This window comes from Ovis aries, chromosome 4, assembly GCF_016772045.2.
Source record: "Ovis aries strain OAR_USU_Benz2616 breed Rambouillet chromosome 4, ARS-UI_Ramb_v3.0, whole genome shotgun sequence".
Lineage (NCBI taxonomy): Eukaryota > Metazoa > Chordata > Mammalia > Artiodactyla > Bovidae > Ovis > Ovis aries.
Window position 1 is genome coordinate 116749654 of NC_056057.1, and position 24363 is coordinate 116774016.

Sequence of the window (24363 nt, forward strand, 5' to 3'; positions counted from 1 at the left end):
TTTATGTTTTCACTGTGAATGTTTTTTTGAAATTAAAATTTCTAATCACTGCCGGCACAGTAGGAGTGCTGCCGCATCTCTTAAGTCGTTTTTTAATCCGACAGCCTTGCTGTCCTGTCCTGTTTGTTCTGATTGCCTGCAGGTTCTTTTTAAGTTTTCTACGTGAGCTGTTGTATTAACTGCAAATAATGGTTATTTTGTCTCTTCCAATCCGAGTGCTTCTTCTTTTTTTTTTTTTTCTTGATCTGGCTCCACTGGCTAGAACTCCTGTCAGTGACTGCAACAGGGGATGGCAGGTGCTTTTGTCTTTTTGAATTTAAAAAGAATGGTTTTGGTGTTTCATGAGCGATTGCTGCAGGCTTTTATGGAAATGCCTTTTCAGGTTAATACAGTGTTCTTGTATTCCTAGTTTACTAAAGAGGTTTTTAAAATTAAAAAAAAAATTATGAATGGATGTTGACCTTAAGGCTTTTTGTGTATCTGTTGAGACAATTATGTGGTTTTGACATTCAAACTTCTAATATGACGTATTACATTGATATATTTTTAAATGTTGAATAGTATTTTATCATTATTGAAATAAACCCTACATGGTTATGAGATATCAAGTACATGAATTGTACCTGCAAATATTTATTTGGGATTTTTGTATGTGTTCAAAAGTGAGATTAGGCTATAATTTTCCTTTTTTGTACTAGTTTTGTCTAGTTTGTGTATCAAAATTATACTGGCTTTATAAAATGAGTTTGTTAGCTTTCTTTTCTGTCCTTCAGAATAGTTCATGTAAGTTAGGAATTATCCTTTGGAGGTTTAGTAAAATATATGACACTCTTTTGGGAAATACACTGAATATTTTTGTTTTTTAAAATTACTGCTGTCTGTTAACTGCTGTAGCGAAGTTTGCAAATGCTGTGAGAATCGCCAGCATGCGACACGGAGACCTGAAGTGAGGAAGTGTGGCTGGGAGGGTGGCGCTGGTGGGCTCGCTGGACTCAGGGTTGCCCCAAACCTTCAACTGGTGGGAGACGAAGCAGAGCAGTGTGCGTGAAACCAGGTGCTGCTGCTGCTGCTGCTGCTAAGTTACTTCCGTTGTGCCCGACTCTGACGACCCCATAGACGGCAGCCCACCAGGCTCCTCCGTCCCTGGGATTTTCCAGGCAAGAGTACTAGAGTGGGGTGCCATTGCCTTCTCCGAAACCAGGTGTACCTGTATATTATTATGGTCGAAGAGAGCTGTAGGCAGCAGAGAGCTCCGGTCTTTTTTTTTTTTTTTAATCCCCTGGACCGGTAACTGTCTTTTAGCTGGTGTGTTTAAGCAGCTTATATTTATATGAATTCCCTGGAGGTCCAGTGGTTAGGACTCCATGCTCTCACCGCCAAGGGCCTGGGTTTGATCTCTGGTCAGGGAACTAGGATCCCACTAGCTGTGCAGTACCACCAAAAAGAAAGAAAGAAAAAAAAAAGAACCACTTACATGTATTGTGATTATTGATTAGTGCTTTTCCTGTTCTGTTCTTTCTGTTTTTCATTTCTTTGTTTTGTTTTACCTAACTTTGTATGGATTACGTTGAGTGTGTTTTAGAATTTCATTTTGACTTATCTGGGGTGTTTTCGAGTGCTTCTCTGTGTGTGTGTGTGTGTGTGTGTGTGTTTTTAAGTGGTTGCTCTACCTCTTATATGGGCTTCCCTCATAGCTCAGTTGGTAAATCATCTGCCTGCAATGCAGGAGACCCAAGTTCGCTCTCTGGGTTGGGAAGATTCCCTGGAGGAGGAAACGGCAACCCACTCCAGTATTCTTGCCTGGAGAATCCCGTGGACAGAGGAGCCTGACAGGCTGCAGTCCACGGGATCACAAGAGTCAGATACCTAGCTCTTATGCACACACGGCTTTTCTTAGTCTGATTGTGCTGACGTTTACCAGGTTTAGTGACATGTAGAAACCTTATCTGCTATAAAGATAGGTCTCTTTTCCCTCCCTGCTTTCTGTTATATTAAGGTTTTACATTGAGAAACACATCAGCATTAACAATTTTTGCTTCAACTGCCAATCACTGTCTAGCAAACAAAAGAGAAGGAAAGTAATCGTAATTGCCCGTATTTTCGTTCTCTCCATCATTTTTCCTTCCTTCTTGGTGTCCCAGGATTCTTTTATCATCTCTCCTCTGTGTAGACCTTTCTTTAGCCATTCTTTTAGAGTAGATATGTTAGTGACAGATTCTGTTAGTTTCTGTTCATCTGAGAGTGTCTTGATTTGTTCTTCATCTTTGAAGGAGGTTTTTTGCCGAATATAGAATTCTTAGCAGCCATTTCTCTCAGCAGTTGGAAATATGCAGTTTCCTTTTGAGCTCCCTGAATTCTGATGGCAGATTTGCTGGAGGTCTTCAGAGTTTTCTGTTTGGTCCTTAGTATTTAGATGTTTGACTATAATGTTTCTTGGTGTGGATTTCTCTGGGTTTATCCTCTTTGGAGTTTACTCAGCCTTGAATCTGTAGGTTTCTTTCGGTTCCTGTTTTTTTTTTTGGTCAGATTTGACAAATTTTTAATGATCCTTTCTTTGGATGCTTTTCCAGCCCTCCTCCCTTTCTCCTCTTGTCTGGAACTCGGGGTGTATGAGTGTTACATCTGCCTTTGTCCAGTCCACACATCCCAAAGGCCCCGGTCATTTGTTTTCCAGGGTGTTTTCTCTCCGTTGTTCAGCTTGGGCCGTTTCTGTCGTTACGTCTTCGAGTTCATCGATCTGTTCCCCGTCCTTTTCTTCTTCCGGGCCAGTATGCAGGCTTTATTTCAGGTATTGTGTGTTTTGGCTCTAAAATCTCTGTGTGGTTTTGTCTTTCCATCTTCTGTCTGCTGTGAGCTCCTTTTCTTTCGCTTGTTTCAGATGTGTTTGTAGTTGCTCCCTGGAACGTTCTGTGGCGGCTCCTAAAGTCGTTTGCTGATTCTGTTATCTGTGCCATCTCGGTGTTGGCTTTATGGGTCATCTTTCTTTTTTCACTCGAGATATTCCTGGTTCCTGCTATGGGGAGAAATTTTTTTCTTTTTTTAAACCTGGACGTTTTGGTTATTATGAGATTCCAGTTCTAACTTAACTCTTAGCTTTTAGCAAGTCATTTCTGGTGGTGCTTCAAGCAGGAAAAGGGGGATACCCCTTGTTAATGCTTGTTTGGGGTTCCAGTTCAGGTTTTCCTCTTGGCCTTTGTTGACAATCATTTGGGGAGGGGTTGCATGCTACTGCTGAATGAGGGCAGGAGTTTGGCACTGCCCCCCCCAGGCCTCTGCAGGTACCATGCACTGGGAGGGCAGGGGTGGCAGTGCTGACTTCCACTGGGCCTTCTCTGATGGAACCCCAGTGTGAGCTGGAGGGGTGCGCTGAGCCCTGCCTCCGGTGTGGTGTCTACACTGTATGTGGGGGTTTGTTTTTCTGTTGTGTTTGACTGGAGTCAGGGAGTGGTATGTTGCCACTGCCCCTTTCATCATTTTTGGCTCGAGAGAGCAGGCTTTTGGGGACCAGTTCTGTTTGCTCCCATTGGTGTTTCTGGGTGGTTGGATTCCCTGGCAGCCAGTGTGTCTATGGGACAAAGGAGACCCAGGAAGTCACCCCTGTCTTGGTCCTCGGGTCCTGGGGTCCCCAGGCAGTCTGCCGCTTCACCCCTCAGCATTTTTATGTTTCTTTCAAACATAAAGTCCAGTCATTCCAGCAGTGCTTAGAGAGAGGAGTAGGGAAAAGTATGTTTATTCCATCTTTCCAGAAGCAGAACTCCAAGTTTAATGAATTTTGGATGCTTTTGAACTGTGGTGTTGGACAGTCTTGAGAGTCCCTTGGACTGTAAGGAGATCAAACCAGTCAATCCTAAAGGAAATCAGTCCTAAATACTCATTGGAAGGACTGATGCTGAAGCTGAAACTCCAATACTTTGGCCATCTGATGCAAAGAACTTTCTCACCTGAAGAGACCCCGATGCTGGGAAAGATTGAGGGTGGGAAGAAAAGGGGACGACAGAGGATGAGATGGTTGGATAGCATCACCGACTTGATGGACATGAGTTTGAGCAAGCTCTGGGAGTTGGTGATGGACAGGGAAGCCTGGTGTGCTGCAGTCCATGGGGTCACAAAGAGTCAGACAGGACTGAGCAACTGAACTGAACTGAACTGGATGGGCAGTACAGTCGTGTGACATACACGTTAAATGGTATTAAAAATGTCCAGTGAAAATTCACTTTCTCCTGCCCAGTGCCCTCTTAGATGGGCAGCTAATGATTCTGGTTTCTTGTGCTTCCTTCCCAAGTTAACCCTACGTGTACCAGCAAATATTAATATTCACAGACATGTGTACCCAAGTGGTGGCATTCCACAGATACCATTTTGGACCTTGCTTTTTCTTTTTTTTCTCATGACCCTCCACCTTAGTGAACCTTGTGGATTAACACATGGAGGACTGTTTGGCTCTTCTTCACAACCTCATGGTATTTCGTCACATGGAGATGCCACATGCCCGTAACCAGCTGGAAGGTCTAGGTGTTGACCCTGTTATCTGTTATATTTATTGTCCTACATCTCAGTGTTTGCTGCACACTTCTTGTCTCTCTGTTTACACCCAAGTCAGGGTCCTTTAGTGAGCTTTGGTGTGCTGGAGAAAGCTGTGGGTTACTTAGATCTGTGTTCTGTGATGAGTCACGTATATATACTCCAAGAACACGCAGAGGTTCTCACTGATAGCCACTGTTCCAGACGCTTTTCTCCATCATGTTCACAAGGACTGTTTGGGCCATCTTGCTTTGCATAGGGATGAACGAAAGATTTTGAATATAAGCTCTGTGTACCCACCTTCCCTCTCTTTCATGACTTCGGGTACTTCTGTATCACAGTTAGAAGCACACTTTATGGTTTTGTTGTTGTTGCAAAGGGCCACTAAAACATTGGTCCTTTGTAATTTGGGGTCAGAGTACTTGCGTGTAGCTTTGGGGAGGGATAAGACATACTTTGTTGTTGCATAAAGTTTTGAATGCGGTGGCTTCATCCTCACTAAATTTAGCGTGTTTTTCTTTAAGGTGGTGGTTTTTCTTCCGTTAGATAGATTGCCCATGGTGTCATGATTGGAGAGTCTTTGTGCCTTTGTGTGTCTGCAGTCTCTGATGCTGACTTGGTGGTGGGATTCTAGGTTCAGGCCTGGTTAAGTTTGTCGCTGGCAGCGCCGCCTGGTCGCGAGCTCTGGGGTCTCCAGCGGGGCGCTCGTGGGGCCCTCTGGGATGCCGCGGGTGCCTGGGTGACGGCGTGTCTGTGTGCTGTGTGCTGGTGCATGGGGTTCACAGGTGGGCTGTGCGTGTTTCGGCAGGCGCCTTCGTGAGCGTTGGCCCTCCGGACTCTTCTGGCCCCTTTCTCAGCCTCGCGGCCCCGACAGGCTCACTGCTTCTCACCCGAATGCCTTCTCTAGCTCAGTCCCCAGCGTGTCCTGCAGAAAATTCTGGTGCTTCAGATGCATGCCACCCTTCATAACTTGAAGGCTCAATGTGGCAGTGGGTTGGAGTGAGAAAAGGAGGCGGGCACAGTGACTTCTGTCCTCTTTTTTTTCTGCTTTTGAGGCTGTTACTTGAAGATGCCTTTCTGAGGAAAAGGATTAAAATTCACTCCCATAGCTTTGTTGCTGTTCTTCATTTGTAAATAAATTGGGGATTTCAGATAGTCTACCTTTAAAAAGTACTATATGTGTTTACTAATTTGTTTTGGAATAAAGTTGATGAAGAGGAGTTTATAGGAATTCAGAATGTAACCAGGGGCTAGGAATTGAAATGGAAAATTGAATCTTTGTAAGGCTTTCCACATTAGATGTTAAATTCTGGAGTTAAGTTTTATATGATTATTTACTATTAAGTATATTTCTAAATATCAAGGTTAAGCTCTTATTAAAATTTTTCCAAAAAGTCATTAATATTTTTACATAATACATTTGTTTGATTATTGTAGTTTTCTTTTGTCAGATATTAGCAAACTCTTGGTTTTTCTTTTAATGAGAAGTCAGGTTTTTTTGTAACAATACTAAAAATGTATTTTAAATCTGAGATAGAGCTTTATGAATATGACTTGAGAGCATATAGTCATTTTTCAGTGTACTCCTTAAAATATTTAAAATTTTGTCTCTTTCTATATTTTAAATTTTGGCACCTATTTGATAACTCCATGGACATTTCATTTACTATCTTGAGGGATTTTTTTTTCAGATGAAACTAAGAAATTTAGCAGTACAGCTTTTGTCAGCTTTGAAAGTAAACCAGTTAAGTTCCTTTGTGCCTTGCTGAAAATAATGCTGGGACCTAACAGCTTGTTTCTGTATTACTTTATGTGCTCCTCTGTGAGCACGCTTGACCCCAAATAGAACCCTAACGTTGAGATTTCGCTTGTACACGCATAGGGACTATGTCATCCTTTCTTGATGGTTGGAATGAGCGTGTGTGGTGATGGACGCTTTGTGCTGTCTTCCCTCAGGTATCGCCATCAGAGAATCGGCGAAGGTGGTCGACCAAGCCCAGAGGAGGGTACTGAGGGGTGTTGACGACCTGGACTTCTTCATAGGGGATGAAGCCATAGATAAACCCACGTACGCCACCAAGGTAAACAGCGCTGTGAGCGCACAGACACTGCCAGGGTAAACCCCCCTGTAAGAGCACAGCCAGGACAGGGCAGCGGGACAGGCGATACAGAGGGCTGCTCTGTGTGGGGACAGTGCCCGTGAGCGGCGGAGTGCGTTTTATTCTTCTGTTGGAAAACAGGTTTTTGTTGTTGGTTTGACTCGGATGTTTCTGATGTGGGAGAGCAGGTGAACTCACACAGCCCCAGGATGCAGAACTGACCCGGGATGCTGGACCACGTAGGAAGCGAAGGTCTGCCCCCATGGGATACTGCAGGTGGACTAAATACCCGGCCATGTGTGGGAAGCTGTAGATTGATCAGTTGAAAAAGAAGCACTAAAATTATTTAACTAGACATTTGTTCTAAAAAAGAAACCGTACAAACTCCACAGATCAAACGGTGGGGTAGGCTAGCTGTACGTTCCCGTCTATTACCTGTCCCATGGTTCAGACGATTCTCTGTGCTTAGAAATGGCTGGCTGGAGTAGAATATAAGCAATGATCTGATACAGTCTTTCTGGTAAAATGCCTGTTACTTCTTTATGTAAGTTAACATTCTCTCCATGCAAAGGCCCTGTTTTCTCTAATAACTGGGTCTCTTCCATCTCTCCTGGGCCAGTGCGGTTGTTAAACTATTACTCTTACTGATATGAACGTGGTTTGGTTTCTCTTGCTTTAGTGGCCAATAAGACATGGAATAATTGAAGACTGGGATCTGATGGAAAGGTTCATGGAACAAGTGATTTTTAAATATCTTCGAGCTGAACCTGAGGATCATTATTTTTTAATGGTGAGTGACTGGAACTAAGAAGAATATATCCCTGTAAATTCCAAGTTGCTTAGATTTTAAGTCCAAGTTTCATTCTTCCCTGGGGAGTTTTAAATTCCTGCTGAAACTGTTTGTATGAATCGGGGTACTTTTTGGGTAAATGACAGAAGGCTCAGCAAAAATGTCTAGAACCAAAAGGGGCCTATTGTCTCACAAAATGGGAAGGCCAGATTCAGGCCGCTCCAGGGCTGGTTATTTCAGCAGCTCAGAGATGGGAGGTGGAAGGTGTGATTAGCCTCGAGACGCCTCAGCGGAAATGGGCCTCATCTCGCCTGGAGGGGAGAACCTCCTGGATTTTCTCGAGTTGCGGCAGGTGCTCTCTAGTTATGACGGGGACCTCAGGGACCCGCTCTGGTGGCCTCAGGAAAGGCCAGTCCCCATGCGAATTGCTAGGGGGACTCTCGGGATTCCTCTCCAGTCGATGCTGGGGCCTAAGACCTTGTGTGGAGTCGGGGCCGGAACCTGAGGATTCCTCTCCAGTGCTGACATGGATCTTGGGGTACTTCTGGAGTCTCCACAGGGGAGTCAGTCCTCGTCTCGAGTGGGGGCATGCACGTCTGCTTTCCTCCCGAGCTGTAGCAGCAGTGTCACGCTTCCCGTTGCGTGGATCAAGGGATCTGTGGCTTTCCCTCGAGGCTTTCCCACGAGGCTTTTCCATAGGGCTGTCCCACGTGCCACCGTGGTGTGAGTGGATCCTTGGCGGACGGCCAGCCTAAGGCAGTAGTTTGGCCTCTCGTTTTGGTTCCCCTCTGGCCAGGATGGCGGCCCAAGTTCCTGTACCACCCCTTGGTGTGTTGTCTTTCAGACATAGAAGTGCTTCCTAAGAATTAAGAATCCCTTCCCAGAAACCTTCCTGCTAGATTTGCACCATCCATCCATGCCTAAACCTGGTCCCTTGCAAGGGGAGTGCAGTGACCTTCATAGGTGTGGGTTAACCAAGATTCTCCCTGGGGCTGATGAGGGGACCACGTCAGACACCTGGCCCCAGGAGGCCGGGCACATAAATGGGCCTCCAGTGGCACCGAAAATGGGGGTGGAATGGATTTGGGTGGGAAGCCAGCTGTGTACTCAGATGTCTTCCTGAAGTAAGCGTATGACTCTGATTTTGCTTCTTATAGCAGAGGAAACTGAGTCAAGAAGTTACTTTGCCAGGATTTAAATCTTACTCTGAAATAAAATTGAGCTGAATTATGGGCCCTGATAGTGTGGTACTTAATTGATCTTGTTCAAACAAGGTAAAACTTGACAGAGAAATGAAAAGAAATCTCTCGTTATGGAATCTTTCCCAGTTGTTCTCCTCAACATCACATGTTCCCTTCCATGAAATGTTCTTTTTAAGTTAAAATTAATTGTGCATAGAAAACACTTGTGTTATGGAGAGCAATTGCGCGCAACATAAGTTGCACATTAAAACCTACATAATTTAGCTTTGGATTTTTTCCATGCAAGTACATTGTCAAACGGTCCCTGGTCCAATTATATAGTTCTCTCTAATGTTAAATATGGAGTGTTCTTTAGAATTATCTGGCTTAAAATATGTTAACCTCAAAGACTATTATGGTGGTCGATGGAATCTGTATATTTAATATCTATTAGAGCAGGTGCTTGAAGGTGCTCTGATGTTTTTTCCTGGCTGTGTCCCCACAACCAGGAATTACCGAGGGTGAGTGCCGTGTCTTACTGGCCATGTGTGTGTTCTCTCCTGTGCCTTTACAGTGGTTTATGTAAAACAGTTGGAGCTGGGAGGCTGACGGTGTGTCTGAGTGGCGTTATCTTTACAGCCAGAGCAAACCGCAGACTCCACCCGTCACATTTGGCGTTTCCCCTTCTCTTGCACATCACGTAACAACTACCTGCCTGCTGGACAGGACTTCAGGGGAGGTGCCGCCCAGCGGCTTTCTGTCTGCCCCAGCTTCCCGGCCAGAGGCTTCTTCTCCCTCCACTCAGGGGATGCCTGCTCTCAGCCTGTGGGGCAGGTGCACACCGCTAGGACACAGCCCACAGGCAACGTTTCCTCCAAGAAATTTTTTTCTGCTTGAGCCTGCATTAGCCTGGGAAGTGCTAGTGGTAAGGAACCCGCCCACCAGTGAGGAGACACAGGACACGTGAGGTCGATCGCAGAGTCAGGATCCCCTGGGGAAGAAAATGGCGACCTGGCAACCCGCTCTAGTATTCTTGCCACGAACAGAGGAGCCTGGTGGGCTGTGGTCCATGGGCTCCCAAGGAGTCGGACACGACGGGAGCACACACACACGCAGAAGATAAACACGTTCTTGAAAGAGATGGGGCGTGTTTCATATGAACATGGAGAAGTTCATTGGCCGAAAATGAGTACCTACAATGAACCCTCAAAAATAATCCAGTTGATTAAAGGTCAGAAAATACTGTGTTCCGCGTATTGTGCTTTGGCCTTTCCAGATCAGTTCGTTGCACAGCATGACCGAGGAGGTGACGAGAAGGCATGCATCTTTCAGGTTCATGCCCGCAGTCCCCTGTTAATGGGGAAGTTCCGGGGGGTGAAGCTGGTGTAGAGAGAGGGATGGTCAAGTCTGAAAGTCAGCTGAAGACATTTATGAAACTCTGGCATCAGATGAGGGCTTCTTGGGGTAAGAGAAGCCAGTGGGGTAAATTAAAGGTCCTCAGGCATCCCCCAAGCTGTTCTTTATGGCTGCGGTGACCAGGGGCCTGAACGGCGTGAGAATGACTCATCATGGCTCGTGCTTTTCAAGACGTTTCCGAGACTCAGCTCCTCTCGGTCATGTGGATTGAGCAGATAGCAAACGGGAATCCTGCCCTTTTCCCCCAACACTGATTTGCCCAGAGCTCAAAACAGAATCACGTGTGTTAGAACCTTGGGGTGCTCTTGAGTGGGAATCGAGTTGTCTTGTTGGGGAGATTTGCAGACTTTTTGAATGTGAGTCACGGGGGAGGAGCAAGCAGCATGCATGCCGGAGAACCAGGAGCACCAGGAGAGGTGGGCGTGCTGGCTCAGAGAGGACCGCCCGTCCCTCCTGTGTTTCTGCCACGGGGTCCTCAGTGGCCCGGGTGATGCCCGCCCGCGTGGGTGAGGGCCTGTCTCTCTGCTCGCTCCTGACTGCTCATCTCTCCCTGAGACACCTCACAGACGCACCCAGAAGGGATGCTGTACCCGCTCTCCAGCGGCCCTCATGCTGCCCGTGATTGTGTGTGTTCCCTTCCTGACTCTTGAGAGTGATGTGGACCCACTCTGTCCAGCGTGGTGGTCGCCGGCCGGAGCAGAGGTGGACGGCCCCGGGTTCGCGCGGTCCCACCCCTGACCACGTGCTTTCCGCCTTCCAGCGCCTTGTCATCTCCTCTCCTGTTCTCCCCGCCTTGAGGCTTTATCCTTCTAGAAAGGTTTCTTCACTGCAGTTACAGAGAGTCTTGAGGGTGGAGCGCTATTAGGCCCATGTGCATCCAGAAATGTGGGTTGGCTTTATGGTGCTGATTAATTCATTCATTTCCAATTAATGCCAGATGATGTGGCACCATTATTAATGAATAAAAATGTGTGTGTAACTTGTGTTCATGTGATGTTTTAATCATGTTTCAGTATTAAAAAAATAAGAATTTGATACCTCTAGTTTAAATCTCATACTAAGTAATGGTTTGGGAAAGCTTCATTTAGATTGGTGTCCTAAAGGAACAGTTACGAGCGGGAAACATAAAGGAAAGGGAGGATTGAGAAAAAACGGATTTATGACTATGGTTCTCAGAACCCATGAGAATTTGCCCTTAATAATGCTGAATTTAATTTGGGAACCAGGAGAACCTAATTATATTGAAAACATTTCCTTAAATGGAATTATACAGATTTTAAGGTAAATTCTTCCCAGATGGTGAATTGTTTGGTAGCAAGTAATTAAAGTGTAAAATGCAGTGGTGTAAGCAAGTTAAGGGTTCTGTTTTTCTTAAATACATTTGTAGTAAGCAGGGCAGCTTCCTTGTGTCATTGGAGATCTGTTTAGCACATGGCTTCCATTCAAAGGTTACCTTATGACCACAGATTGACTGCTGCAGCTCCAGTCGTCACCTCTGCATTCCAGGAAGGTGTTAAGAGCGGCAGAAAGGAGTCTACTACTGGAGTCTCCCTTCACCCTTGTAAGGAGGTCTCCTAGAAGCCATATCCACCAGCTTTAGCTTCTTGTTGGCCAGAACTTACTCACTTAGCCGTTCCTGTCCTTCAGGAAGTCTGGGAAATGCTTTTCCTGTGGGCCCATGATTGATTAGTGGTCTGTCATTAAAGCAGGAGGCTAGGTGCTGGGTAGGGAACTCGCATTGCCTGCCGTAATGATGTGACTGTGGGCATGAAGACAGTGGCAAGACAAGATCCCATTCAACGTCTTAACACTCTGGCCAGGTGTGGCGAGGTCGCCTGTGCTGGGAGCCAGCAGGTTGCTTCCCCGGCTCTGCTCGCTGCCCTGCCTCTGTGAGTCTCTCCATCTGGATAAATATATCAGAGAGCTGTACTGGGCATTTCTGTGGAACTTTGCACACAAGCTGTAACCTCAGATTTCACAACATTTGTAAAGATTTTTTAGTATAGAACTGTAAGTGTGAATTAGAAAATTTGGAAGATATCTGGGGGACTTTTCACACCCCTATGCCATTAACATACATTTTAATATTTAGCATATCTTCACTTAATCTTTTCACTGTGTTTTTATATGTTTTTGCATCAATATTGTGTTTTCCATCCCTCTCCCCCATGAAGGGAGAGGTTTTCGTAATCCTCAGTTTAGTGGCTATATAATCCTCTATCCAGTGAATATTTCCCGTCTGTTTAGCACTTCCACTATTTTTAGATGTTTACTTTCACTTCCAATTTCTTGGTTTTATAAGAAGTAATATGAAGTAATCTTTGCATAGTTTTTTCTATATTTAGAATACTTTTTATGTTAAAAATATAAAAGTTATGTATTAATATGATTTTGGGGTCCAGAAGTATTAATAACTTTGAATCTTTAGCATACCATTTCATACTGAAATCTTCAGTGTACAAGAGATCACATCATTTGAACTCTTGGCAGAATTGGATTAATATTTGTGATTATTTGACATTAATCTCCGTTTTTAATAACTTGGGCCTTAAACCTTTTTCGTACGTTGGTTGTCCGTCCTCTTTTGTGAATTGCCTGTTCATGTTCTCTGCTGTGTTTTTACATATCAGAGTTATATTGCTTTTCCTATAGCTGTGATTTCTATGAATTTTTTTTAACCTAGAAGTTTTTTTTAATGTGTTAGTCACTCAGTCGCATCCAACTCTTTGTGACCCCATGTACCAGCCCACCAGGCTCCTCCATCCATGCGATTCTCCAGGCAAGAGAGTACCGGAGTGGGTAGCCATTCCCTTCTCCGGGGATCTGCCCAACCCAGGGACTGAACCCGGGTCTCCTGCACTGCAGGTGAATCTTTACTGTCTGAACCACCAGGGAAGAAAGATTTTCGCATCTGGTCCTATTTGTGACGAATAAATGGAAAAAGTGGAAACAGTAACAGATTTTATTTCTTGTGTTCCACAATCGCCGTGGACAGTGACTGCTGCCATGAAATTAAAAGACGCTTGCTCCTTGGAGGAAAAGCTGTGACAAACCTAGAGAGCATATTTTGCCGACAAAGGTCCGTCTAATCAAAGCTCTGGTTTTTCCGGTAGTCATGTACACATGTGACGGGGGGAGCATAAAGAAGGCTGAACACTGAAGAATTGGTGCTTCTGAAGTGTAGTGTTGGAGAAGACTCATGAGAGTCCCTTGAAATGCAAGGAGATCCAACCAGTCCATCCTAAAAGAAATCAACCCTGATTATTCATTGGAAGGACTGATGCTGAAGCTGAAGCTCTGATACTTTGGCCACCTGATGCAACTCATTGGAAAAGACTGATGCTGGGAAGGCTCGAAGGCAAGGGGAGAAGGGGATGACAGAGGATGAGATGGTTGATGGCATCACTGACTCGGTGGACATGAGTTTGAGCAAACTCTAGGAGATGGTGAGGGACAGGGAAGCCTGACTTGCTGCAGTTCATGGAGTCACAAAGATTCGGATGTGACTGATAGACTGAACAACACAAATTTCTTTGGTGGTAAAATGTACACACTGTAAAATTTACCATTTTAACCATTTTTGAACGTCCGGTTTGGTGAATGGAATACATTCACACTGTCGTGCAGCTCTTAGCACCATCCACCTCCAGGACGGGTTCATCTTCCAGACCGGCACTCTGACCTCGGGAAAGGACGACTCCCCCCCCCCCCCCCCCCCGCTCCCCCGCCTTCCTGTCTCTGCGACTGCAGCTGTTCCAGGCCCTCCTGCGAGCCGGCTTGAACAGTATTTGCCCTTTCGTGACTGGCTTGCTTCACTTAGTGTAATGTCTTCAGGCTTCAGCCACATTGTGGCGTAGCAGAATTTCTGTCCTTTTTAGGGCTGATAAATGTTCTTGTTGTTTGTATGTATCACATTTTGTTTATACTGTGAACTCTTACATATAATAGGTAGCAACCTTTTGTCCGGAGCACATACTTTTTTCCGTCATTCCCCCCCACCCCTTTGCACATTATGTTTTGAACTTCTATACCTGTGAATTTTTATGTAGTAAGCCTATTCTCCTTTGATGTTGACACGTGATTTTCATCCGTCTGGGATTTATTTGGAGCACCAGCTGACACTGAACTCAAACCCAGGAAGAATCCAGGAGCCTGGCTTCATCTGTTTTCTTGCTGGGGACGTCTTCCATAGGCTCAGTTTTTGCTCCACACCAAACAGGCAGCTCTTGGCCGGGAGACGAGAAACACTCCCTGTTAGCATGCACACTTCTCATGCTGTTTTCATCTTTTCCTGATCCTTTTTCCCCTCTACTTTAGTTTAGATGCTTTGTTAATAAAGTGTGCTTATTAAGGTGCTTGCATTTCTCTTCAAGGTGAGAAAAGATTTTGTAGATCTCTGTAGTTAATATATAATTTCTTCTGGTGTGAGTTAGGTTATCAATAGTAGAGCTGACGTTTACCCAGCCCCTGCTCTGTGCCCTGCCCCTCCCCCACTCAGCGTTTGCATGTATTTACCCAGTTATTTAACCCCACCAAGAGCTTTTGTTTTTCAGGTTGATAGGAAGTACTTTAAGGAGATATTTGGTAGCCAGTACTGTTGAAACCTGCGGCTATTACTCATGTGCTTTAAATGAAAGAAATGGTAAAACAGGAGTTGTAGCACCGTGCTGACTATGTGCTGTGTTTTTTTTTTTTTTTAAGGGAGTAACAGGTTTAATCGCAACACCTTGAGGCTGGCACGTTAAAATAAGTTACATGTTGCTGGGTGACTTTTAGACCCCTTATTTATAGTCTGCTTTTGATGACTCTATTATTTCTTCCTTAAGATTGTGCTCTCTCTCCCATCCGGGGAATATATTGATTCTAATTACAGTGATTAAAACTTGCCTGGGGCACTGTGTTTGAGCTTTGCCTTAGTTGCTAGACAGGAGTCTGAGCTAAAGCCCGCCGCCGACGGCCAGACTGACTTGTTTGAAGAGACAGCACACAGCGCGGAGTCAGAAGGTGCAGGGGACTTCCAGTCCACGGGCTCTCCTCTCTGCTCTGCGCTGCCTCCCAGGTGTGCGTCCTGAGAGGACACATTCCTGAGAGGACCCCCCTTTCCTGGGTCTTAACCAGAGAGCTTAGTGCGCAGGCATGGGGACTGCACATGGGCTTGTTTGTACCGTGGTAACAAGATACACACACTGCTGTACATCTTGGGCTTTAAATTTTATTTTAGACTCAATTGTGATGAAAAGCATTGTGTGAAACGTACCCCTTTAACCATATGTTAGTGTTTAGTCCAGCAGTGTTGCTTGTTTTAACCCTGTGCTGTGACAGGTCTCTCAAATGTTCCCATCTCATAATCTGACACTCTGCCCTTCAAGCAGCTCCCCTTCCTCTCCACCACACACCTTCTTTTATTTTTCTTGAAGTTGTTGACACAGAAGAACTTTTAGGAGTGTTCATTTAACAGCTTATTCGAGAGAGAGCTTCATATCAGCGCCCATGGAGCCCACCCTTTGTAATGGCTGCGACGGCTGTGTTTATGGACCTGGTGTCACTTGTTGCGGCAGCTCCTGCTGCTGCTGCGTCGCTTCAGTCGTGTCCGACTCTGCGACCCCAGAGACAGCAGCCCACCAGGCTCCCCCGTCCCTGGGATTCTCCAGGCAGGAACACTGGAGTGGGTTGCCATTTCCTTCTTTGATGCATGAAAGTGAAAAGTGAAAGTGAAGTCGATCAGTCGTGTCGACTCTTAGCGACCCCATGGCCTGCAGCCCACCAGGCTCCTCCGTCCATGGGATTTTCCAGGCAAGAGTACTGGAGTGGGGTGCCACTAGTGATGGGCATTTAGGTTTTTTCCGATCTCAGGAACAGTGCCTCTCTGAGGCACTCTTTGTTTTTTGCCTGGACAGGGTAATGTGATTTGTTTCGTGGTCTCAGCCAAGAGACTGTCACTAGTAGGCATTTTCTCACTGCTCCTTGCTGATGCTTTTGGTGACAGTAACTCACCACATGCCAGGTGCTACCTCAGTTTAGGCTCCTGTGAGGTCAGCGCTAATTGTGCATAGAGAGAGGAAGTCACTTTCCAAACTTAGGAAAATTGAAGGCGGGGTGTGGACCACAGAGCTGTCCTCTTGGCCAGGCTGGTGTGGCCTCGGCTCAGCTGTTTTGCTACCCGCTGTGGTGTCTGGTTTTGATGTGTTTTGTTTGTGAATTCATGTTTGAAAACTCAGGTTTGATTTTCCTCTTTGATTTCTCTTGGGTGAGTTCTTCCTGATAATTCAGTGATTTTTAAAAATTGTTTTAGTTACTTTTATTTGTACAGTTTAAAATATTTTGAAAGAATGTTAGACTTGAAGGTTTAAAAAAAATCTTTACAGATTACTTCCATATACTCTTCCTCCATCTCCCTGTTAACATCTTTCATAACCGCAATGTAATTATCAAAACTAGAAAATCAACATTGATGTGATGCTGCTAACTCACCCACAATCCAGATTTGGACTTTTCTGGTATTTCCCTTTTTTTGTCCCAAGACTCAGTATTTAAAAAAAAAATTTAATGTAGCTATACTTTTGCGTATTTACTTATGTTTGTAGGGGTGACTACTTCCTCCTGTGCTTAGTGCCTAGGTTGTTACATTTCCGCATCTTTCTTACCTTCTCTTTCTTTCCTCTGTCACTTGCTTTGGACTGATTGTTACTAAACACTGGGCTTCCCTGGTGGCTCACAGGGTAAAGAATCGCCTGCAATACAGGAGACCGGGGTTCGATCCCTGGGTCAAGAAGATCCGCTGGAGCAGGGAATGGCTACCCACTCCACTATTCCTGCCTGGAGAATTCCACAGAGGGAGGAGCCTGGCTGTAGTCCATGGGGTTGCAAAGAGTTGGCCACGACTAACACTTTGACTAAACAGTCTAATATTTACGCCTGTAACGTTGTGTATACTAATGTATGTGATACTCTGTCAATAAAACAATCATTTTTTTATTCCATGATACGAGGGTATCAATGTCTTTTTATTCTTTCCTCCTTTCCATGTATACCTCTCAACTCAATACTGGTCCTGCTGACTTAATTTACAGTGTTTACATTCTGTTCTATAGCTATAATTCTCAGAAAAGAAAAATCTTTATTTCTACACCTTAAATGGATTAATTGCTCACTGTGAGTCATTGGTTGTACTTTCTGCATTTTTATTGTTTGGCTAAAGCTTATCTCCTAATAGTTAATTCAGGAAAGCTTCATAGGAATGAGATTCTCCCAGGTTCTTATATGTTTAAAAGTGAAAAGTGAAAGTCGCTCAGTCGTGTCCGACTCTTTGCAACCCGTTGGACTATACAGTCCATGGAACTCTCCAGGCCAGAATACTGGAACCACTCCCTTCCCCAGGGGATCTTCCCAACCCAGGAATCGAACCCAGGTCTCCCGCATTGCAGGCAGATCTTTACCAGCTGAGCTCTCAGGGAAGGTTTGTTTTTGCAACACAGTTGGTGAGCAGTGTGGCCACACCTTCCTGCCCTGAAGACCCTGTAAGTGACCCGGTGGCCCGCGCATGTCTGTGTTGATGGCCGAGGCTGGCTGTACTTTCCGTGCTTTAAGGGTGTTCTGGTGTGCTTGAACATTTGTTGTCGTGTCTGACTCTTTGTGACCCCGTGGACTGCAGCTCGCTAGGCTTCCCTGTCCTTCACTATCTCCTGGAGTTTGCTTAAACTCGTGTCTGTAGAGTTGATGATGCCATCCAACCATCTCATCCTTTGTCATCCCCTTCTCTTGCCCTCAAGCTTTCCCAGCATCAGGGTCTTTTCCACTGAGTCAGCTCTTCTCATCAGGTGGCCAAAGGATCTGGAGCTATTTCTCAGCTCTTCCCCAGTAGCATATTGGATACTTTTCGACCAGGGGGGGCGGTCCATCTTTTTGCCTTTTCATACCGTTCATGAGGTTCTTCTGGCAGGAATACTGGAGTAGGTTGCCATTTTCTCTTCCATTGAACCGTGTTTTGTCAGAACTCTCCACCATGACCCATCCATCTTCGGTCGCCCTGCAGGGCACGGCTCATCACTTCATTGAGTTACGCAAGCCCCTCCGCCATGACAGATCTGTGATCCATGAAGGGGCTGCTTTTCCAGACTAAGCGTGGTAAAATCCCACAGTGTTCTCAGAGTTCTGGAGGCTTCAGGTCTGAAGTCAGGGTGCCATCAGGTTGGTGTCTGGTGAGACCTTTCTTCCTGACCTCTTCATGTCCTCCATAGTCTTCCCTCTGTGCTGGTGTGAAAGAGAGCTCTCCGGTGTGTCTTCCTTTTCTTGCAAAGACATTAACCCTGTGGAATTAGGGCTCCCCTATGACCTCATGTACACCTCTTCCCTCCCTAGAGGCTTCGTCTCCAGATGCATTCACACAAGGATTGGGGCTTCCAATGCAGGGATTCTGGGAGACACAGCTCAGTCTATAACAAAGGGTAACGTGGAATTTTGCCTAAAGGCCCAGAGAATTTTTATTTATTTATTTATTCTTTCTTTTCTTTTTTTTGCAGCTTAAATATATGATGTATGTCCATATTTATTGACATGGAAGTGTTCACAACATACTGCTGAATGACAAAAAGCAGGTTTATTTATTCTTTTTCTTTCTGTAATCCTGTTTACTTCCTCCTCTTTGATAATGGTGGCTATTTTAAAACAGATACTTCAGTTTTCTGAAACGTCTTTACTGTGATTTTCACCTGCTTCGTTTTTCTCTGTTTTTCTGGGTAAATGTTTTTTGTCTGCCGTTTGTTTTTCCTGCTAGTTTTCTGTCTTCCCTCCCTTTCTCTTGCGGTGTTTTTACACGGCCTTCGGCTGGTTTCTTTGAGTTCTTTCCTCATCTTGGAATGAAGGGAGTTCTTCTGGACAGCTCTGTGTGTGAGTTTGGGCCTGGCGCGGGTGAAGCGGGTCTGGGCGAAGCCGCTTCTGCGTGGGTCTTTCTGCCTCGCAGCTGATGGCGAAGCTGCCTCATCTGACCTTGTGGCCTGTGCTCTCACAGCAGCTGGGGCTCCGGGGAGGGAGGCTTCTCAGCTCTTCTCTGCTCAGACTGGTCTGTTCCACGCGGGGGCGCCCTGCTTCAGCTCTTCTCTGGAGACCCGCGTGGCTGGCCTGCCATTTGGAGTCACCGGTCCTTCCCCTTCTTGGTGTCCTCTCTTGTCTCGGGGGGTGGGAGTGGGGTTACTGCCCGTGGCAACTCGCTACAGGTCTCCTCAGCTTCAGGGTGTGTGGGTGTGCATTATCGAAGATAGAGTTTCCTTTTCTGTGTCTGGTTCTTGTTTTGGGGGTGGCTAGTAAGAGCAGAAGTGTTTAGAGAGGTTTTTGCTCTGCTGTGTCAAAGCTCCTAAGACATTAGCTGTAAGACCTGTTTCTTAAAGTACAGATTTCTTTAGAGTATTCCCTGGGTGTGCCTTACCTGTGAAATTAGGAAATGGTACAGCAGCCTAGTTATCATGCTTTTAGGGTAACGTTTTTACGATTCCCTTGTAGTGACATGAAATTTGAGTGAATGCTACATATAGTGAATGTTTTCTTACAGACAGAACCACCACTGAATACACCGGAAAATCGAGAGTATCTCGCGGAAATTATGTTTGAGTCGTTTAATGTCCCAGGACTCTACATTGCAGTTCAGGTAAAAGCAGAGTGATTTTTATGATTCGTAAATATCCTTGGCTGTCTCATAGTGGAGGTGATCCTAAAGGCCCCTGTTGTGAGACTGCTGTGTGTTCCTCCTTTTCTGCACCCTCCACACACATGCGCGCACACACACACACACGCACACACATGCACACACACGCGCGCACACGCGCGCACACGTGCACACACACACACACCCCGACATACTGAAACACATGCATACAAACACACAGTATTTGGGTTTGAACTCAAATGCTGTACAAACAGGTTCTGGGATCTATGTTTTTATTGCTGGTGTGGAGTTGTCCAGCTTTTGTCTTTTCACATACATTAGCATCTAAGGTATGTGGGTGACAAGCTTGAGACAGTGGTTCTTATTTAGCTTCTTTCACTTCTGATCATAAAAAGGAAAAGATGCTATAGAATTTGTTGAAAAACAAGACAAGGGTCTCTAGAGGGTCCCCGCTTTGGAATTTGGGCTCCATGAGCGTGTAGAAGCTAATTGTTCTTAATGTGGGTTTTTTGTTGGTTTTGGTTGTTGTTGTTTACCTACTATTCTATATAAAGAAACTGAGATTTTTGGGAATAAATTTTTAAAAAGTATCTCCCAAAATATTTTCTGCATACTCTGGTCCTTCTCTTCTAAGGAAAAGGAGGAGGAGGAGTTAACATAGAAAATTAATCTGGGAGACAGCACATGCCCCAACCTCTGGTGGTTCTCACCAGCTTTTCTTAGCAAGACTCTGCTTTATTTTGCGGAAGGCTTGACTCCTCAGGTGAAGCCTACAGAATTTGCATGCTAGTCCCCCATGGGACTGGGATCTGAATTCTGGGGGGAGGATGGAGGGTGGGGAAGGGAAGGAGTTACTCAGACTTGCTGAGTAGGAGAAGGCTTGACTGAGCCTGAGAACCCTCAGGTGAAGGCCTTGGGAAGAGTCTCCCTGAAGGCTCATGGTCTCCGTGTCTCCCGTGCAGGCAGTGCTGGCTCTGGCCGCCTCGTGGACATCGCGCCAGGTGGGCGAACGCACGTTAACGGGGATCGTCATTGACAGCGGGGACGGGGTCACCCACGCCATCCCAGTGGTAAGCGGCATCTTCAGGGCTTCACTCTGTGGGCCTCACCCGATCGGAGGTGAGGGAAGAGATGAAGGGAAAACACCCTTCTGAAGTTAAGACACCGCTTTAGAAGACATGGCTGTACTCAGCAAAGGTAGCAGGATTTTTACACCCAGGAATGTGAGAAAGAAGACAGCGCCCAGTGTCCGTGGTGCTGGCAGTGTGGGATCTGCAGTGGCCGGTTCCTGCAGTCAGAATGTCAGCAGTGGTTTGGGGCCTCCTGGGCTCCACGTGATCCCGTGGTACATCACCAGGGGGTCTTCCTGGCTCACGTTCTGAGCTGTCTGCTTGGGTCTCAGTAGCTCAGGATGACCTCTTTGCTGTGTGACAAGAGGTGGGTAGCTTGACCCAGCTCCTGCTTTAGAGGAATTGCTTCTTGCTTCTTATTTAAGAGCCAAGAAAGGGAGATTCCCTGGTGGCTCAGATGGTGAAGAATCTGCCTGCAGTGCAGGAGACCGAGCTTCAATCCCTGGGTTGGAAAGATTCCTTGGAGAATGGAATTGCGCTGCACTCCTGAATTCTTGCTTGGAGACTCCCACGGACAGAGGGGCTACAGTCCATAGAGTTGCAGAGTTGGACATGACTGAGTCTCACTTTCCGGGGATGATTGTTCATCCCCGGAAATACCCTGCAGAATACCCTGTAATGTCACTTTTTGGTTTTAAATGTCAAAGTATTAGAGAAGTGATTTCTTAATTCAGGCTTTAAGAGAATACTATCTTTTTTCTTTCAGTCCAGTGGACTATTTAAATTAATTATTTGAAAGTGAAAGTCACTCAGTCGTGTCCAACTGTTTGTGACCCCGTGGATTATACATTCCATAGAATTCTCCAGGCCAGAATACTGGAGCGGGTATCTGTTCCCTTCTCCAAGGGGGATCTTCCCGACCCAGGGATCGAGCCCAGGTCTCCCGCATTGCAGGCAGATTCTTTACCAGCTGAGCCACTGGGGAAGCAAATTATTTGGTTTGCTCTTTTATTTATTTATTTTTAGTCTTAAAAATGTATATTTATTAAGTTTTATAAACTTTATAGCAAACTTACATGACTATCATTTTTATTTTATTTTTATTTTATTTATTTTATTTTATTTTTTTAATTTTAAAATCTTTCTTACATGCATTCCCAAACATGGTTTGCTCTTTTAAAGATGAATTGGAGCTGCCTGCAGGGGGCTCACAGTGGACAGTCAGACCCGCTCTGCTTCCTCATCTGCCTCCTCCAGACTCAGATTCAGCCCTGTTACTAGTTATCAGTGGATACTGCGCGTGTGTTTTCTGCATATATGGGTGCGTGTGTGTGTGTGTGTGTGTGTAACTTTTAAAAGTGCAAACTGGGTGTTTTCTTTAAAAGTAATTCATTTACTTTGATTGAAAAAATAGTCACCATTTCATTTCAGGCATTTGAGAAGTGATATACTAATATCTAAAGCTTTAATTCCTGGAAGGCCAGCGTTCACTGCAGGGGAAGATTCCTGTGTCCACAGTCAGGAGGATACAGCCACATTCTTCCTGCCTGCCCTCCTGCCAGCGTGCCCCAGCCCCGGGGGCGGGGGGTGAGGAGAGATGAGGCAGAGCCTTCTCTGTGCTGGCAGAGCAGCCTCCGCTGGGCCCTGAGCCCTCCTTGCTCTTGAGGGCCATGACCGGTGTTGGAGACCCTCGAAGTTACCGCTGAGGGCTGGCTTCTGTGCTGAGGTCATTCCCTCAGAGACAGGGCAGACCTGGGTCTGGACGGCACCCTGCTCTTTGCCTCCCTTTGGCATCTGGTTGAGGAGAAGAAAAGAAAACTTCTACATGGTGTTCAGGCCCACAGAGAAAGCTTTTGTTCAGCTTTTTATCTGTTTTATATTTCCATTATTTTTCTGATTATAAAAATTACATTTGTTGAACAAAATCTGGAGGAATAGAGAAGGGAAAAAAAGACCTGTAATACCCACCCAGAGGACTGTGTTATGCTTTAGATTACATCTTTCTAAGCTCCTAAACACACGTGCATGTATATTAAGCAGAATTAGAATATTTTGTGTCTGATTTTGTATTCTGATTGTGCAGTGTAATCCTAAATTTATATTTTGCATATTGGTTTATCCCTAATGTATGGTTAAATATTCTGTGAAAAAAATAGTCACTACGTAATAGCCCACCCTCTGGGTATAGCATCACTCATTTATTTTCCTGTTGTTGGTTTTGTGGGGTGTTTTCATGTATTTAGTGCTGTGATGAAGCTGATTGAACACTGGTTGAATTCATTTTAGAACGTGTTATATATAAAGCATAGATGGTAAAGAACCTGCCTGCAGTGCGGGAGACCTGGGTTTGATCCCTGTGTCAGGAAGATCCCCTGGAGAAGGGAACAGCAACCCACTCCAGTGTTCTTGCCTGGGGAATTCCATGGACAGAGGAGCCTGGCAGGTTACAAAGACTGAGTGACTAACGCAAGGCATAGAAGATAAAAATTGTGAGTGGTTTGTGTCAGAGAGAGCTCATACTCTTATGAGTGTTTATATTGATCTTTATTATTTTAATAATCTGTTCATATCTTTTATCTTGATCTTAAAATATTTAATAAATGGCTTGGACTCGTTGGAAAGGCCACAGCTTCTCTGCTAGATGGAGTTACGTCAGAAGAAACCCCAGGAGGAACTCAGGGACTTGTTCCTGCGGCTTAACTTGTGATGGTGTCTGTGCTTACAGTTGTCAGGACTGACACGCCGTAACATGGAGCAGCCTCTGTCTGCTCTGTCCCAGGGGCTCGTGGCCCAGGAGACAGGGCTTCACGGGAGACTCTGAGGGTCCCTTCTTCACTCGAGGAAACTGGGGTCGGGCTCCTCGCTGACCGTCAGCTCCCTGGAGCGAGCTGGAGGCGCCCAGCTTGGCTTCTGTGGCAGCTGTGCCCGCAGGGCAGTGGGCAGGGCACCGGGCTGCAGCTCCTTGCTGGCACTGGCGGAGGACAGGCCAGTCCCTCCCAGTGTGGTCCCCCATGCGGAGCGCTCAGGTGGGCTAACCAGTCATCATCCCTGAGCAATGCCGCTCACTCTACGGTGGAGGGGACCGCTTATTGGGCGCTTGCTACCTGCCCAGGACAGGCTAGGTGCTGGACTTACCCATGAAAGCTTTATCACCAACACCCACCCTATTTGCCCCACATTATGGATGAGGGTGTCGAGGCTGAAACGTGTTACCAGCATCCACGGTCCCTCAGCCCACGCCTGTGGAACCGGACTGAGTCCAGGTGGTTGGAATCTGCATCCCGCCTGCTAACCAGATTGCTGACTTTTCACTACAGGTCCATTTCTAGTTGCTGTAACACTTATAAATAAAACTTTTTCCTTTTTTGTTAGAGAACGAAAGGAGGATTCATCCGTTGTTCTGACTGGCAGCCATACTTTTTGGAAATGAACAGTTTTATAGGGTTTTCTCTTCACATTCTTGATGAAAACGTCAGGTTCTACTAACAGAACCACACTCGGCTCCAGGCCGGAGCGAGCCCTCCACAGACAGTGTGTGTGGCCGTGGGAACCGCCGTGGTGCTGGGCGGGCAGGGCTGACTCGGCGCTGGGAGCCTGTGCCTCCTGGACTTGCTCACAGGCCTCCCCC

At 45.9% G+C, this 24363-nt stretch overlaps 1 protein-coding gene across 7 annotated transcripts in view; it reads left to right on the forward strand.

Moving 5' to 3' along the window:
• Positions 1-24363, forward strand: part of ACTR3B (actin related protein 3B) — a 79090-nt gene that overhangs the window by 26795 nt on the left and 27932 nt on the right. For 5 of the 7 annotated variants that reach the window (XM_042249053.2, XM_060415218.1, XM_015095460.3 and 2 more), the window contains 4 exons: positions 6478-6602; positions 7300-7410; positions 19552-19647; positions 20628-20735. In XM_042249053.2, coding sequence (XP_042104987.1) covers positions 6478-6602; positions 7300-7410; positions 19552-19647; positions 20628-20735 — 440 coding nt within the window. Of the gene's footprint in view, positions 1-6477; positions 6603-7299; positions 7411-18526; positions 18602-19551; positions 19648-20627; positions 20736-24363 lie in introns of those variants that run through there. The other 2 variants (XM_027969052.2, XM_060415219.1) reach the window with 2 other exon arrangements.